Source organism: Tursiops truncatus, chromosome X (genome assembly GCF_011762595.2).
Source record: "Tursiops truncatus isolate mTurTru1 chromosome X, mTurTru1.mat.Y, whole genome shotgun sequence".
In the NCBI taxonomy this organism is placed as follows: Eukaryota; Metazoa; Chordata; class Mammalia; order Artiodactyla; family Delphinidae; genus Tursiops; species Tursiops truncatus.
This window is the reverse complement of record NC_047055.1, coordinates 111,106,400-111,125,358: the sequence shown is the minus strand read 5'-3', so window position 1 is coordinate 111,125,358 and position 18,959 is coordinate 111,106,400. Positions and strand designations below refer to the sequence as shown.

General features: G+C 35.2%; 1 protein-coding gene across 4 annotated transcripts in view; it reads left to right on the top strand.

The window, feature by feature from the left end:
• Nucleotides 1-18,959, top strand: part of CNKSR2 (connector enhancer of kinase suppressor of Ras 2) — a 258,534-nt gene that overhangs the window by 158,641 nt on the left and 80,934 nt on the right. For 2 of the 4 annotated variants that reach the window (XM_019927697.3, XM_019927695.3), the window contains 2 exons: nucleotides 13,113-13,202; nucleotides 14,830-15,044. In XM_019927697.3, the coding sequence (XP_019783256.1) occupies nucleotides 13,113-13,202; nucleotides 14,830-15,044 (305 nt within the window). The remainder of the gene's footprint in view (nucleotides 1-13,112; nucleotides 13,203-14,829; nucleotides 15,045-18,959) is intronic. The other 2 variants (XM_019927696.3, XM_019927698.3) reach the window with 1 other exon arrangement.

The following is an 18,959-nucleotide window of genomic DNA, read 5'->3' as shown; positions in this document are numbered from 1 at the left end:
ATGGCCTTAACACACTTTAGGAAAAGATTGCTAAATTGAGGGGTACAGTTAGCAACAATGTGTATGCCCTTTTTAAATGAGAGAGCATATAATAGGTTTTACTTTCCTAAAACAATAAACAAGAATGATTTCTGGAAATACAGATATAGTAGGTGAGGCAACCTAGATTAGTGATCGCTGGCATTGACTTTATCATCAGCCATACTTGGTAATCCTGACTGCCATCTAATTAGTCCAGTGTGACCTTAGGAATGTTACTCAAGGCCTCAGTTTTCTCATTTGTTAAATGAAGATGATAATATCTGCCTCATAGACTTTCTGTTAGAATTTAAGGACAACACACTGTAAATTGCCTAGAAAGTGCCCAGTATGTGCTAGATATTTCTTTTCACTGTTGTCATTATTACATAGAGACTTTAATGCTGCTGAGAAAATAGATCTTGAGTGTTTTTACCACAAAAAAAGGGTAACTATTTGAGATGATAGATGTGTTAAATAGCTTGATTGTGGTAATCATTTCACAATGTTTACATATAATATCAAATCATCATGTTAATATATGCAGTTTTTATTTGTCAATTGTACCTCAATAAAGCTAGGGAAAAAAAACAAAGAACTGAAATATCTCAACAGGTAAATAATAATAATATGAGCCATTTAAAAGTCTTTCAAGAATAAGATGGAGTGAATAAACAGAAAGTTCAGAAAAAAAAAGAAACTTTAATGTGAAAGTAAAAGGGTGAAAAAAGATAGCATTAAATCACTATTTGGTCTCATCTGCTCATGCTTCAAAGGCAAAGATTCAAATTTGATGAGATCAGTTGCTTGGCAACTTTTCAGAATGGTAATATTTCCCATCAGCTTTCCCTTTTCACTGTTCACAGACTCCTTGCCCTTGCTGTTCCATCATAGCACATTTCTGTGCATAGAAACCTGCTAAAAGGTAGACACAGTTGGCTGAGTCCCTTTGTGGTTGTGAGTGGTCATATTTTATAAGAATAGGATAAAAACATTTTTTACAGTAATATTATAGAATAATATTGGTTTGAAGGAATTCAGACCTTTTCTGATTTATTGAAAATCCAGGACCTCACAAAAAGCACGTGAACGAATGCAAGGTTGGTATTTTACAAGTGCTCCTCAGAAATGTTATTTGTACACACTGTGCATTGAGGAAAATTAATTTCTGTAATATTATACCTGAACATTTTCCACCAGAGTAGTTGGGACAAGAGAAAACCAAATACCATGTCCCTTTTATCCACTTGAATAGCAAATGGCTTGAAGTGATTTAACAGTAGCATGGTGAAGGACTTATGGGCAGTGATACTGTGAACTGAGTTTTATCAGTGTGAGGTAGGGATATGGTCTGAAGGTTCCAGGGTCTTTCATACTTCAAAATCACCTTTCTCTGTCTTACAACTTCATTCTATCTTTTGGGCAGTTAAATTAGAATTAATAACATTATTTCAAACATTTCTGAAAGGTACACGTAATACATTTGCATTTCTTTATTTCCAAATAGAAGCTTGTTCCCTTTACTGTGATTTTTGCATATAAATTATCTTCTTTATCAAATAAAAGTTCAGCTGTCATTCATCAGCTATGCTAGAGAGAAAAGAAAATGGGATTCTAACCACAAGAAATTTCTGTGCTCAAGTAAAACGCACTACTTCCAAAGCAGAACTAAACATAGAAATAGAAATTAGTGAATCAAAAATTCAGAAATATGAGATATGTACTATACTCACAGGAATTCTTATTCCTTTGGACTTATTTAATACACTTCATAAAGACTGCATGTTAGTTAGCTTCACAAAATAATTTTGAATATCAAGGTGATGGTGATAAGGGACCATGTAACTGATGGAAAAGTAGTTCAGCAATATTTTGGCATAGAAATAGAAAATAGTCTGTTCCTAATGTAAAAATTAGAGTAATCACCTAGGGAAGGCACTCTTCTTTAATTTGTATAATTTTACTGATAGAAATAGAGCATGAATTTTGAGGTCAGATAGACCTGAATTTGGTGCCAAGGCTTGGCCTTTAATAACTGATTGACCTTGTAATTGAGCCTTAGCCTCACTGTGTTTTTGTTTCCTTATCTGTAAAATGGGATAGCAATACTACTTTTAGTGTTTTTATGAGCATTAAATGAGATACTATATCTCAAGTACTTAGCACTGGTCTTGCCTCATAGAAAGTACTCAAGAAATGGTGCCTAGGGACTTCCCTGGTGGTCCAGTGGTTAAGACTTCACCCTCCAATGCAGTGGGTATGGATTCGATCCCTGGATCGGGGAGCTAAGATCGCACATGCCTCACGGCCAAAAAACATAAAACAGAAGCAATATTGTAACAAATTCAATAAAGACTTAAAAAAAAAAAAAGAAACCATGCTTACAAGAAATGGTGCCTGAATGGCATAATAAATTACTGCTGCTCATAAATGAAAGTGTCTCAAAGATTCTGAAGTGCTGATGGATCAAATTAACACTTCCTCCTTTCCTGTGGAGGGACTTAATAAAGAACAAAAGGAATGGAAGTATTCCCTCGGTTTGGTCCCTCTACCTACCCAATAAATAACCAGCCATTTAAATCATACCAATTAAAAGAAATATAGGATTTGCTTGTTTCTTTCGGTTTGGTTTTGAAAAGTAGAAGGAAGAGCATCAAATAGCTCATAACACTAGAAACCTTCGTGATCCAAGTCTTCTTTTAAGTTCTGTTATTGAAATCACTGCCTCATATGCTAGGCAGAAGGGCCTAGTTATAACCTCTCAGCATCAAAATTTTGAAAACAGTTCAAACCCCACACTTTTTTAAAGTTTAAGATTAGTTGCTTTTAAAAAAGGATAGTGAAAATAATATGTGAAATAAGTTAAATAGTTGGAGACTTTCAAAGAAATGAAACCTGGCAAGATCAGATTGCCCTGAAAGAATTGAAGGTACTAGGTAATAGATAAAACAGTAAGCTTAAGGAAAAAAAAAAAAAACTTTTAATAAAGTTCCAGAATATTAATATGTGGATAAAAAAGAAGGATTAGCAAACCAAATCAGCAAAGCTGATGCAACTATTAGAGGAAAAGAAAAACTCTTCAAATGAATTAACACAAAGATATTAGTGCTTCCCTTAAAGACAAAATGGGAAAGCCAAGAATAGAAACAGTCCAACTCAGAGATTCTCAACTGGGGTCAGTATTGCCCCCTAGGGGCATTTGGCAATTTCTGGGGACATTGGTAGTTGTCATAAATGGGAGTGGAGGTGCTACTGGTATCTAGTGAATAGAGGCCCAAGATGCTACTAAACATCCTACAATGAATAGGACAGCCCCCAACAATAAAGAGTGATCCAGTCCAAAACATCAAGAGTGCTGCTGTTGAGAAACCCTAGCTAAATTAAGAAGAATCAGTTGCAGACAAATTGAATACAGAAGCAGATGTATATGACTAGAAAATCAAAGAGCCCTTGTATGACATAGGACCAATTGCCTTTTTTTTATTCAAAGAATCTGGGAACTTACTGCTCTGGAAGGATAGACCTGCATTTACTCAAACTTAGCATATTCTCTATAAGGTTGTGAGTATCTGAGATGACTTACCCTGCTCTATAGTAGAAAACCTAATCATGACATCCCCTGGAACAGGAGGGAACTCATTGTGCCTAGTTGAAATCGGAATGCACTTTCCCTCAATGGGAAAAAGATGTAATAAATGGCAGCAAGGTGAAATTTAAATAGAGTGGTTAGTGTCTGCTTTCAGATCACAATGTGGCTTAAGTAATCCAGCATTTTCCTATGTATGTTCTTCAGATCACTAGTTCTGAAAGAGAATCTTTGTAAATGAAAGAGATTACGTGGTTAAATAAGATTGGGAAGCTCTGCATATTTTATCCCCCTCTTGGAGATTAATAAATGCACATTAGCATACTAAAGGCTTTGAAAATCTTGTTGAATTGGGGTTAGCTTATTGTTTCCCACATGTATTTGTACATTGCATCTTTTTTGGTTTTGGTCACAAAATATTTATTAACCTCCCAATGGAACTAATGTTTGATGGAATATATTTTGGAAAGGCTGCAATAGAGTTGCAGCTCCTCTTAAAGACCAATATACCAATGCTAAAATTTCTTTGTTTTAAGTTGCAAACAGCTGACCTAACAGATAAGCATTTGGAAAAGCCTCTATTCTTAACTTGAAGTCTGCCCCAGCAGACAGCTTGTTGAATGTCATCTTCATTTTTATTGTGCAGAAAAGCCATTTTCTAGAGTAAATCTTATTTGTGATGAAAGTCCAAACTAAAGTAATAAATATTAACTGGAAAGATCAGTGCATGGCTCGTCATAGAATTACTGGTATCACTGCAAAACAATTTGCTAGAATCATGAAGGAAATAGAACCCTGGGGATAGAAAATGTCAAGTGTTATAGCCAATCTTGTTAAAAGAGAGATGACTAAAAATTATACACTGATTATCTTAATGACTGGAGACATTAGAGGAAATAATTAAAAGAACATACAGCCATTTAAAAGTATGACAACCTAGCATCACTTTATAAATAACACATCATGTCAAACCAGTTTATTTTCCATCTTTGTTAAGGGATGGACAACAAATACAGTTACATCTACAGTTTATGTTCTGATCCTCCATTAGTTCTTTACCTAGCCTTTAAGAACTTTTTGCAAGAGTTGCAAACTGGCTGGGAGTATACTTTTTTAAAAAGCAGTAATCATACATGTCAGTGAATTATTTTTGAAGAAAAATGAATTGGATTTTTGTGTAATGCAATGGTCTTGAATTCATCACTGAGGCAATTTAATGCAGTGAAAAGAGTACTGAAATAGAAGTTCAAAGTCTACATTCAGAGGCTGACTCCAAAACTAATTATCGGTGAAATCCTAAGAAATTAACTGTGGTGTGTGTGAAGTTTTTCATCTCTACCTTTCTTTCTAACTTCACTGACTAATATGATCCCAAAGAGAAAAATATGTGAAAGGAATTATAAAGTTATTACGTCGTTTTGTTTATTTCAAATGAGGGTCTTCAATTGAAGGTCTTAATCATTGTCCTTTTCGCTTTTCATGAGAAGGGGTGACTGTCTTCTATAGGTTGATAAGATTTTCAAGATACTGCTTTTACTAAGATCTTTAAAAATAGTTTGCTTTAATTGTAGTTTTTAACTTGAAAATGGGATGTTTTTAACCAAATACTATTTACCCCACATCATCTTTCTTTCCCACAGTTGTATTGCTGAGCACAGCAGGGGGCAAAAGTATTTAGCAGAGCTCATTGTTTTTTTACCCACCAGAGCCTTCAAAAGAGAACCCAGAACTCTTTTGCCGCTTAGACCGTATTTAAACCATGTGAATCCTTCCCCGTCTCTATGCACAGTGGCAGCATTTCGACTAAAATAACCTTTCTGAACTCCAGTGTGTACAGCACATTTGCTCTCTTGGTAGAATGTAATTTGATTCAAAATGTAATTAGCCTTGGAATCAAGTGTTAAAAGTTCCCTATAATTTTTGATGCAGTTCAAAATTTTCTCCTTCAACAATTTTTATGTGAGTCCCCATTTGAAGTCTAGATAACCTTTAGGAAGCAATAGGAAAATTCACAAACAAGATGTAGCTTATTCTTTGAAATGAGATTTTAATTGTTTTTGTTCTCCATTAATGCAACTGAGACGATTTCAAATTAATAATCATTAGGTTTGTATTTGATTTATATTATAAGGCATTAAATCCAGTACTTAAATAATCATCACATTGTGATGTTTACAAGCCACTTTTTCCCCAAGCTCTTTTATCCAGAAATGAAAATTTAAAAATATGGCCCTAGGGATCAGAGTGCCCAGTTTTTACTTATTTTACTAGATCCAGATATGTTGCCTTTATCCTTAAAAAATTACTGACTTTCCACTTAATTCAATTTTACTCCTCTTTAAATGTGTGATTCTCTACCTTAAATAATCTCGGGATGTTTTCCTAGAAATGCAGTCAACCATCTGAAAGCAATTTTTCTGTCTGGTATGTGGGGAGTTTGATGGCATGTATGTGGCATGCTTATAGCTTAACATTCCTTAATACACTCATTTTCATCAAAATATTGGCTAAAATATTCAGAACAGATGTGTATATGTGTGTATGTACATATTTTTTCTCCTTAGCCTCTAGAGAAAGCTTCTTTTGTGAGCATTAAAGGATATATCAGACGTAAGGAGAAATTTCTCTGCAGTCTTTTTTTTCAACTCTTTGACAACTGTAATTGAGAAGATTACTTCTCAGATGCTGTATATCACCCTGAAACTTAATGATTTTAGCATGTTGGGGACAGAGTTTTTAAAAGGTAGGGGAGGGATACAATTGAAAAAGGCAGCAATTCAGTAGTATTTCAGCATACATCATGGGTAGCTTAATATGGGAATGTTTCTAGATAAGAAATCAGGAGGCAGGACTTTTAGTTCTGGCTTGATTACCAAACAGCTCTGTTAGGCTCAATTTGTTAGAATAATGAAAGTGGTTGGTCAGGTTCCTTAGAAGGAAGTGAGGGAGGGAGAGTGAAAAGGAGGGGAATGGAAAGTTGACAGGAAGGAAGGGGAAGGAAACTTTGAAAATAGAAACTAATGGTATAGCTTGGACCTTTTTAGTCCAATGTATGAGGAAGGTCCCCTGTTTACTTTCTTAACAAGTAATCAGTTAACAAATATTGAGCTGTTACTATGTTTAAGGCACTGTGCTAAGTGCTGGGAATACCACGGGTAGACAGAGAAATTTTTGTTCCTTTGTGAAATTTACATTCTAGAATAGGAACAGAATTGAAGCAACTAATTTAATAAATACTTATTTGACTATAACTGGCATGCTATTTTTAAAAAGCTACAAAAGAAAATAAAAACAAACATAGAGGAACCCAACCTAGAACAAGGTCAAGGAGAGTATCCCTGAGGAAATGACATTTTTGCTTAGCTCTGAAGGATGCATGTGAGTTTAGGAAGAGAAGAGGAGACAAAAACCAGAGGAAGACAGAATCCTGGGTGCCAGGTAAAGAAAGTGTTTCAAGAAGGGAATAATCCTCTGTGTCAAATGTTGCAGACAGATCAGAAAAGTCAAGGGTTCTGAGAATTGTCTATTGGATTTAGCAACATGGAAGCACTAGTGACCCTGACAGTAGTAGTTTTAGTGGAGTTCAGGGGGCAAGAGCTTAATTGGAGAAGGTTCAAGAGAGAGGAGGAAATTCCACATATAAGTGAGATCATACAGTATTTGTCTTTTTGTGTCTGGCTTATTTCACTAAGCATAATGTCCTTCAGTTTCATCCATGTCATCACAGATGGCAAGCTTTCCTTCTTTTTATGGCAGAGTAATATTCCATTGTATACATATACCACATTTTCTTTATTTATTCATCTACTGATGGACACTTGTTTTGTTTCCATATCTTAGCTATTGTAAACAGTGTTACAATGAACATGAGAGTGCAGATATCTCTTAGACAGACTGATTTCATTTCCTTTGGATATATACCCAGAAGTAGGGTTGCTGGATCCTATGGAAGTTCTATATTTAATTTTTTGAGGAACCACTCTAATGTTTTCCATTGTATACTTGAATTTTGCTAAGAGAGTAGATCTTAAGTGTTCTCACCACACATACACACGCACACACATGCAGATGGTAACTATATGAGGTGAAGGATGTGGTAACTTGATTGTGGTAATCATTTCACAGTGTGTGTCTGTGTGTGTGTGTGTGTGTGTGTGTGTGTGTGTGTGTATAATCACATTGCAAACCTTAAAAAGTCATACTGTACAGCCTTAATGTATAACATTTGAATTTGTCAATCATACCTCAGTAAAGCTAGGAAGAAAAAGAGGAAGAGAGAAATTGGAGACTGAGAATAGAAGTGAGACTTTAGGAGTCTTTCTCTAAAGGGGACCAGAGAAATTAAGTGGCAGCAGGGTGGCTGTTTATTGTTGAAGAAGGGTTTTTTTTTTTAAGGTTAGAGAAATTACAGCATGTTTGTATGCTAGTGGGAATCATTGGGTCGAAAGGGAAAAATTGATGCTACAGGAGCAAGTAAGGTAGAATTGCTCAAGAGATGCCCTTGAATAAGAAAGAGGGAGTAGAATCCAGTGAACAGTCCAGTAATTTGGGATCTCCCTAATGTCTAGCATCCTTTCATTCAAGCATTCAAAAGAAATTTAATGAATACTTGCTCTGGGTCAGAATCTTTGCCAGGAACTTCCATAACAAAGATATGTAAGTTCCTGCCAAAAAGTAGAAAAACCCATAAACAGACAGATACAATACAGTATAATTAAGGATCATATATGCAAAAGGCACTAGGGAAGAGCTAAGGGAGCCCAAGAGAGTGAGCAATTAACTCTGCCAAAGAGCACTGTAGCATTTGTAATAGCATTGAAAATGCTTTACTGTCTAAGGAAAAAGTTGGTTTATTTTCAAGCAATTCTGTACACTAGTATTAAAACATAGCAATTTCATATTAAAACAGAGTATTAGATCATTATAAGGCATTCCATCACATCAGTATTCTTTTTTTTCTTAGTAGATTACCAGTTTATTATAAAAGGATATAACTCAGGAACAGCCAGATGGGAGAGATGTATAGGGCAAGGCATGGGGCAAGGGCTTGGAGCTTCCATGCCCTCCCTAGGTGCGCCACTCTCCTAGCATCTCCACCTGTTCAGCAGCCTGGAAGCTCTCCAAACCCTGTCCTTTTTTGGGTTTTATGGAGGCTTCATTGCATAGGCACAATTGATTGAATAATTGGTCCTTGGTGATTAAACTCAATCTCCAGCCCCCTCCCATCTCTGGAGGTTGTGGGGGGGTGGGGGATAGGACTGAAAGTTCCAACCCTCTAATCACATGGTTGGTTCTTCTGGCAACCTGCCAATAATTGGAATATTAACCATTGTCTTTGGACAATGGATCCCTGTCCGACCCTATCTCGTTAATATCACTACTCTCCTGAATTATCTATTTATTGTTTCTTTGCTTTTTTAGAATAGTTTTTATCAATTTACACATGTGCCTTATAATATGCTGTTTAGTTTGGCTTGTTCCTGGACTTTCTAAAACTCCTATCTGCTTTTTCTTTTTAGATTTAATATATCTTTATTTTATTTTTAACCATTTTTATATTGAAGTATAGTTAATGTACAATGTTGTGTTAGTTTCAAGTGTACAGCAAAGTGATTCAGTTGTGTGTGTGTGTGTGTGTGTGTGTGTGTATATATATATATACATATCTATACATATATATGTATAGGTATGTATAGATTCTTTTTTGAATTCTTTTCCATTATAGATTATTACAAGATATTGAATTATAGTTCCCTGTGCTAAATATTCTTTAAATTATATTTAAGGTTCTGTTTGTGTTTAATTGCAGCTAAATATAGTTCATTATTTTTAAAAAGCTACTTGCCATTAATTTCAGAATAAAATTCAAACAAAATCCAAAAGTATTTATCTTTGACTTCTTGAACATTTATTAGATTACAATAAGAAATACAGTGCACAATTCCTGCCTCTATAGAGATCTCAGTTAGAATGCTCCAGATGTACAACAGATATGAAAAGCCAAGTAACAGAATAATAATTTAACTATGAGATACTAGCACAGATTTATCACAAGGTTTATGATGATGTGTCAAATGAACTCTATAATTAATAAATGTTTCATGCTTAAAGGAATAAAAAATTTCTGTAAGAGGAAGTAGTCAGCAAAATTTTTAAATGGGCTTTTATCTTCATGTTTTTACTATATTCTTGACTATTATTAATTTTCCTTATGAATTAGTAAATAGCGTTATTACATAAAGAGATACCTTTCAATTTTCCAAATTATTTTTCAGAGATTTATTACTAATTTATGCACAATTACATCGGAATGAGTCAGATGTGTTTAATAAGGCTTAAAAGGTCATACGAGCATAAAAATACTTTGCCTGTATTAATAATAGTGTACATTTGATTTAAATCTAGCAATAATGCATGTAGAACTCTTTTTCTTAGCATCACTATAGCATCAAACCATAAAGATTTTTTTCCATTTGAACTTTGCTGTTATGAAATTAAAACACTGCTATAAATACACAGTGGCAAGCATTTCCAAGCTGCAATCAAAGATCTATATATTTAAAATTAGAAATAATTTAAGCCATTGTCTATTTTTTAATTTGCCAAAGACTGTTGTTTACTAAATCTATTTCAATACTTTAGCACAATAAAAAATTTATAAAAGCATTGTTTATAAGCAACATTATTTGTTATAACTAAACAAATAATACACTTTACTTTTAAAAATACTTATTTTGATTTGCATTGCTAAAATTCACAGCTTTATTAACTAGTAAAAGCAAAAACTTGATGTCCCTATAAAAAGTAAATTTTAATTAAGACTTTTTATCTCAGTTTTTTGTCTGGTTCAATGTATTTTCCTCAATTTTGTATCAGTAATATACAGTATACTTCTGTTTAAAAAAAATCACTCCATAAAAAGTCAGTGTTTAAACCTTCTGCAAATTTTTTTCCTATGGTGAATGATATAACCAGACATAGCAAAGGCTTAATTACATTCTTTCTTGGCTTAGTTCCATGAAAATCTCAGAGAATATGACGTGAAATACAACGAATACAATTATATATTTTGTATTGTATGTGAGAAGTTTCTTCTTGTTTTTGTGCACATTTATTTGACTCCAAACAACCAATCAATTCTTCAAAAACTATCAGACTATTTTCTTTCTTAGCGAGAGAAAGTTAAAACAACGCTTATTGGTTGGATTTTTCACTTTTCAAAAGATTTTCTTAGTGACATGTAGAAACAGTGTTAGAGCTGTTAACTATTTCAGTTTCAGTGCCCATGCTGAAATGGAGTTTATCCTTAAAACCAGATTCTAAAGAAATGAGTTGTAAGAACTTTGAAAATATAGCACTCATAACATTGAAAAGCTGGAGGACTGATTTTGGAAAGCAGTTGAATAGACATGACAAAGTGAGACCTTTCCTAAAACCTTTATGCCACCCTGGATGGGCAGAATATATTGACGTGCATCAGCTTACCCAAATTCCCTCTGTAAAATTGCAGAAATCTACCCCATGAAAATTTGGAAACTGAGATGATCATTTATAAAGTTGTTTGCACACCTTGAAAGGAAGCCATTAAATAAATACTTCGTTGGGGGGGCCCATTAATAATTTTATCATGTCTAGGGCTTCCCTGGTGGCACAGTGGTTGAGAGTCTGCCTGCCGATGCAGGGGACACGGGTTCGTGCCCCGGTCCGGGAAGATCCCACATGCCACGGAGTGGCTAGGCCCGTGAGCCATGGCCACTGAGTCTGCACGTCCAGAGCCTGTGCTCCGCAACGGGAGAGGCCACAACAGTGAGAGGCCCGCGTACTGCAAAAAAAAAAAAAATAACAATAATAATAATAATAATAATTTTATCATGTCTAGTTCATCCTCAGACTTTCAAAGAGCTTAGGAAAATATACTAAGTAAGCTGTATCAGCATACATAATTAAATGCCATAAGATTGGCACATTTTCCTTAAGAACATAATGAGAAAGAAGTATCTTGATGGATTTTTTAACTCCATGGAGTGTTCATAGCAATTTGATTGTGAAATGTATCTGGGCAAGGAGCAAAGTGAAGAGGACATACAGTGACCAGGAGGTGTTGAAAGGTGGGAAGATTGGTAGATTAAAGGAGGAAGAATTGTTGGAGTGCTGTAGGGGGTGTGCTAAAAATGCAGAAGGTGGTAGGAAATTGGGGTACTGGGAAGAATTACAGCCTTTGCAGGTGACAAGATTAAGCATATGACCACAAGAATGGGTGGAGGAGAGAACCTCAAGAAACTGAGAGGCCAAAATATTGGAGGGTGAATATTGAAGTCACCAAAAATTACTACAGAAGTAGTGTTTGAGTGCCTGGGTTTGAACCCTGGTACTACACACTTACCTACTGTGTGTCCTTGGGTAAATTACATAACCTGTCCCAGGCTCTTCATCTGGTAGAATGAGGGTAATAGTGTATTTCTCATAATTTTGATAATTAAACAATTTAATACTTACAAAACCCTTAGACAATATGTGGCATATGGTAAATGATATATACATGTTAGTACTATTATCATGATCATCATAATCATCATTATTATTATGACCCAGTCCCACATGAGTCTTTAATTTTCATTCATTCAGAATTTATTAACCTTCACAAAGGCCAACTGTAATGTTGGTTAGTAAATTTGTATGCCAGACTTTGTGCTAGGTATCCTTTTTAAACTTCAGTATGATTTTCTTTTGGCTGTTTTGTGCTTCAAGAATTTCAAGTTGATCAGAAATAATACACTGCAGCCTCACCGAAAAGCTATCCTCAAAGTCTGTGCCATGAGTTCTGCTTGCTAAAGTAAAATTAAAATGCTTTTTAGTAAGAACACAGACCCAGAGGGAAATGGGACAGGCCAAAACAATGATTACTTGGAACTAGAAACTAGAGTTCACAATAGCAAGAGATGCTTGGGGCAGACCCAGCCTTAGGCCGTAAAAGAGAGTATAGCCATATTGCTGAAGAATAGTGGTATCCAAAAAGCAGATAGGAGTTAGGAGGCAGTGAAGATGGGAAGTTAGTATTGTGGTGTTCCAACATGAAATGATGGGTTAATGTTCTGGCAGGCAGGTTAAACCCAAGGAGCTACTATCCTGGAGATTGGCTATCAAGATAAAGACACTTGGGCATTGGGGAATAAGACAGATCCAGTTATTGAAAATGAAGTCACTAAAATGATGATCCTCTTTGTAAAGGGCCACATTCTTAAAGCCTGGGGCTCCTAAGAGAGCAAACCTAGGCTGTTCTTTATTATTTATAAAAAGTGCCTTAAGTTTGCATTATCACCTGGCCAATTGCCACAGGCAGTTTCACCTTCTGGCTCAAAACACACATATTTTTCACCTTCACAAATGCCAACCATAATGTTGCATATGAGTGAGTGTGTTTTGCAGACTGTAGCTAAAAGTCCGTTTAAGTTTGAGCGGACGTGGGGAAGAAAAACAATGTGATGTGAATTTTGTTCTCTGTGTTTAGGCAAGCTACGACCTATATCTATGCCAGTGGAATATAATTGGGTGGGGGACTATGAAGATCCAAATAAGATGAAGAGAGATAGTAGAAGAGGTAAGTGTTCTAGAATTTCAGTGTAGGCTGGGTTGTTGAAACAAAAAGCAAATTTAAATGTTTTTTAAATAGGATGTTGTGGCTTCAGTGGAAAACTATTCATTCTCTCATTGACTTTATGATACACCCAAACCAACTCAGACTAACCTTTAACTATCTTGATCTGTTATTAAGTAGATATCTTCTCTGAATGCCTCCTAAGGGATTCAGGGTAGATAAGTACAGTGTAAAAAATTAATATCTGAGTGTTATTTGAAAGTTAATACTTGGAAAACAAGGTCAGAAGTGTGAAACTGCATAAAAGAATTAAGTTCAACAAATAGAAAGAGTTTGTGATCAGTCCCCATTGGTCCGCAATGCCAACCTCACTACTTTTGTATTAATATAACGTTAAATTGAGCTTTGAAGCACATGGGTAAAAACTAATAGAAACTGGGCCAGTGACTCTAATGAAAACCATATAGAAATGGAAAAAAAAACTGCTTTGCTTTTTTTTCTCTTCTGTTTGCTGTTCAGGGTTATCTTCTTACTTGGGGGTGGGCTACACTTGAAGTATCTACCAAAAGTAAGTTTTTATGTTCACTTATCCTGCCATTGAGGTGAGCAGTAAAGAGAGCAACTGGAAGTTTTGCTACTAAATGGGATTCAACCAAGTGTGGATATGGTGGGCCCAGTGGGTCATGCTGCTACTTGCATTTTCTGAAATGAGATCCCTAAGGTTATAGATGAAAAATAAAATTATTCAAAACAAAGCAAAAAAACTTTTCATAGAACCTAAAGTCACTAAGCTTCCTTTATAACATGTTTAACCCACTTGCCTGTTATTTCTAGCCAGTGTGCAGAATTTATTTCATTAATACACAGATCCACAGACTACACAGGGATAAGTAAGCATGACTATCTGCTTCATTAGACTTCTTAACACTTGTTTCATGGAGCGAGAATTTCTGAAAGTGTTGGTAAATATAGGAATATTGACAGATTCCTTTACATCTATGTATTCATTCCGTCTTCCAAACTTCAGTTTCTAACCTCATTTGTTTTATAGAATTAACCAAGAAAAATATAAAAAGGGGAACACTTATATGCCTTCTCTGAGTCACTCTTTTGGGAGTTGATATGATAGTGACATCTTGGGGGAAAAAGGCCTTATGAAGCACTGTACTAATAGTTACAATTGATAGTTCTGGCTATCAATTTAAGCATAGGTTTTATGAACTAAGTTTCCTCACTGTTGGTCCATAGTGTGGGTTTTAACTTCTCCAAGGATGCTCCCTAGCCTGCCATACGTCAGTGTTTGTCATCAAATTTTTGCAGAATCTCCCTGGGGGAGCTTGTTAAAAATTTTATGAGCCACACACCCAGAACTTCTGATTCAACTTCCGCAGGTGATTCTGATATAGTTTGTTCAGACCTAAAACTTGGAGAAATAATCTATAGGCTATCTATTTCCTGTTTCCCTATGATCCCAAATAATTAAGATCCTCTATATTTTCACTACAAAGGTATTTCATAAATGAAGTCAAGTTACATTTCTGAAACAAAATCTCATAGTACAATTAAGGAAGAATAGGAACTTTGGAATATTTGCGTATTTACATTGGTCTATTTATCTTCTTTTATATAGAAAACTCTCTACTCCGATATATGAGCAATGAAAAAATTGCTCAAGAAGAATACATGTTTCAGAGAAACAGCAAAAAAGACACAGGGAAGAAGTCTAAAAAGAAGGGTGATAAGAGTAGTAGCCCGACTCACTATTCATTGCTACCTAGTTTGCAAATGGATGCACTGAGACAAGATATCATGGGCACACCTGTGCCGGAGGCCACACTATACCATGTAAGTAAAATTTCAAAGACTCTATGATAATACTTTCATTGGCAGACTCTTTTTGGTAAATTCCAGATTATTTATTTTTATCCTCTTGTCAGATTTTCACAAAAGATCCTAAATTTAGATGTTATGCCCTGAAAAAAACGTTTAAAAAGAATGATGGCTTATTGCTTTGTTCTTCAGTTCATATGTTTAATGAGTTCGTGTGTTGTAGCAGGTTATATTTTTAATGAAATAACTTAATATGCACAGAATTTATGGAGACTAATAATTAGCTGATTAATCATTAGTGTGATAATACACAGTAAATGAATAGCTGTAAAGTTCAACATTAAAGATAAGATTTTTAATATATTTATGATTTCATTTAAAAATGAACATCTACTATGCACTAGACTTAGAGCATGGTTCTCGAGGTAAAAATGAGAAGACATAGCACACCGTAATATGGAAAGAAAGACACACCGAGAGTCCCAATACAGTTTGTAATGGGTGGGTGCAAGAAGTGTAGGAGAACGGCCTTTGCCTTCTTGGGAAGTGAGAAGAGGCTTCAGAAGGGGGAGCATTTGGGTGAAGAGTGAAAAGCAGTATTTTTGTGGGAAGGCGTATGAAAGTGTGCCACAAATGTGTGCAAATATGGCATGTTCCACGGACTTCATGTGGCTCAGAATTACTGGTTCATTAAAAGTTGAAGGAAAGCATGTGAGAAGGGGCAGTAGATGGGACCCTAGAGAAGTAGGTGGGGCTTAGATCAGGAATTTTATGATAAAGTACTTAGGCTCTTTCCTGTAGTAATAAAGAGCTACTGAAGAATTTTGACCTGGGGACTTGCATGATGAGATTGACCTATAGGATCTCTCTGGTGCAGAGCATCAATCAAGAGATGTGAGGCCAAAGGCAGGGCCATTAAGGCCAGATGGATGATGAGAAACTAGGACAATGGCATTGTGGAGGCTGAGAATCTTGTTAGCCAAAACATTCAAATCACAAAGTCAACCCATTTTATGACATTTTGGTTAAAAGGGAGTTTGTTGTGCTTCTTATTAGAAGCCCTTGAAAAATATGGACTACAGGCTTTTAAGTGAGTTGAACAACTGTGCTTAGTGTATACAGCATCAAAAAATTTAATCTGTCACTGCTGTGGAAGACAGACCATCTAGATATACAAGATGTGAAAGATTTTAACAACTCATAGTTGAGTTGCTTTCCTGAGTGTATCTTTTAAATCATCTAATTACTTATTCGCTAGGTCTCTCATAAAATGAAAATGAAGAAATATGTTTTCATATTTGGGTTGACATAGGAGTGCAGTTAGCACTCTTGGGTGCTCGTTCTCTATCCTCTCCTGTCCCCCATTACATACCACCAGCCTCTTCCTCTCCAAGAGAATAATGCACATATCAAAACCTGCTACTTTGAATAAGTGGCAAATCAGGTTATTATTTTTTCCATAGACATTTGCAGTCATTCTGAAATCAATACTCATAGCTGTATGGTGGGGGCCACTTTTGCTATCACTAGTCAGAAATGCTATCTTCACACTGAGAAGCTGGTGTTCTAGTCAGAAGTAATAGCCTGAACAAAGATCTAAACATAAGAGACAGCTGGCCTATTCAAGAGAGAAGCTGGTAGTGAGAGATGAAGCTAGAGAGGAAAGAAGAGGCCACTTCACCCAGAGCGTGTAAACTATTAAACTGTTTGGATTTGCCGTAAGAGGAACGGTAAGCCATTGAAGGCTCATTTAAACACTCAGCCTGTGCCATCCTGTCGTGCACGTCCAGACAGGAATATACTGCGTGAGGAAGGAAAATAGCTGAGTCTTGTGAATTTTGAGTAATTAAATTATGGAAGATAGTAAAAGGTAAAACTGCTAATCAGGAATATTGTGAGTATTATCTAGTATTATCTATAAATTGTTACCACCTTTCTGAAAGGCATTATTTAGTTAAGTGTGCAAAGAACCTGGTCTAGTAACTTCACTTCTAGAAGTTTATTCCAAGAAAGAAAGCAGAGCCTACTTTTGCCTCCTATTTTTATTCTATATCCTGAGTCTGTAACAGGGATTTCCCAGATACATGATATTTATCCCAACTAATTTTTAACAGAGAGACAGCACAGGGTAAGGAATATTGTTGATCATGGAGGAAGTCCTCCCATGTAACACTAACCCACTAATTTCAGAGTGAAAAGCTGGACATTTTCTAACTATTCTCTGGTTTAAAAGAAGCTAAATAATTGTTAGCCCCAAAGTGTATGTTCAATGTCTATAACCAGTGTTCAAAAAGAAAGAACATTCATTGGTGAGTTTTTTATTAGACTCTTAAGTTCCTTAGAGGACTTTACTTGCATTTATTTAGTACTTTTACAGTTATCAAGGGAGTTTCCACATTTGTTACGTCTTTTAAACCTCACAACAACCGTGTTTGCAAATGACAAAACTCAAAACTCAAAAAAGTGATTTACCCAAAGCTGTGTTGCAAAACAGTGTAAGAGTAAGAACTAGAACCCAAACCACCTACTGCAGGGATCTTTCCACACTCTGCCCTGGTCCTCCATGCATGGTAGGCATTACATACACAAATGAATTAGTGCTTTAATAACTAAATGAGTGAATTTTGAAAAAGTTCACTTGAAGAAACATGTGCGCTCATATGTTGATTTTAATAACATTTCTCGTAGGTGGATTGATTTCTACCCAGGTTTCTCTTTTGCTCTATATTACTATTTTTTTATTAAGTTCAGAAAAACATACAGAGCTACTGCTGTTATAAAACACAAGTAGTTATTCAGCATGATATATTACTGAGACTACAGGGTACTATAGTTAAAATTGCCTGGACCTGGGAGGCAAAATAAAATATATTTAAATGATTGCTTTTTATATTTCACAGGAATTTTTGTTTTATTTTTTAATCTGTATATATGTACTTATTTAAAATAAAAAATGTTTACTTATGTTAATTTTTTTAGAAACACAAGGTCAGTATCAATATGTAATCCAATCACCTTCATGATGAACCATTATTCTTCATTCTTACCAATTATTCCTTTGGATAGCACAACTATTTTTAATGAAATAGGACTTAAGTGGAAGAGGATTATAAAGATGGAATAATGAGTTTCGTAAGGCTGCTATCATAATACTAGTTCCATGTGGTCTGGGTTGAAATTTGGAGAAAATTTAGTTGAATTTAATAGCAGGATCATATCAGCATTAAATACCCTTAAACAATTTACTAAAGGTGTGTGTGTGTGTGCAGGGTGTTCCTTTTTAAGCTCCTAGATTATAATCCCCGTTAGTCTATTCTGGAAAGCAGCCTAATAATACACAAAGCCAGGCAAATACAGTTTTACTTCAGCATGACTCATTCCTCTTAGCAATTATAGCAGAAATGTTTATATAATAATAAAGAAGATTTAGAAGTTTATGGTATTGTAAAATACATAATTTTATTTTTTATTAATTCCATATATTTGTTATTCCAATTTATGTATTTTTCTTAAACTTATTTGAAAAGAAATCATTCACAAATGCTCTAACTACCCGAATTATCACCAGTCTTTGCCACCTCTTTCCTTTTTGACATGTCCCTCCCTCTACTGAGAATGCTTCTACCCCATCTTTCCCCCTGGCTGACTCCTATCTAAACCTGAATTTGCAGAGAGACTTTCCCTGACCACCACACCCTAAACTAAATCAGTTTCTCCTATTATAGTCTCTTAGCACCCTGTATATTTTCTTTGAAAACTTTCTTACGATTCATAATTACGTATTTATTTGTGTGATTATCTGCTTAGTATCTTTCTTCACTATATATGGTAGAGAGGGCATGTCTGTGTCCATGACAGGAAAGGATAGTTTCTCCATTTTGTTCAGCACTATATTTTAGTACCTAGTTTAAGTCTAGTACCTTACAAGTG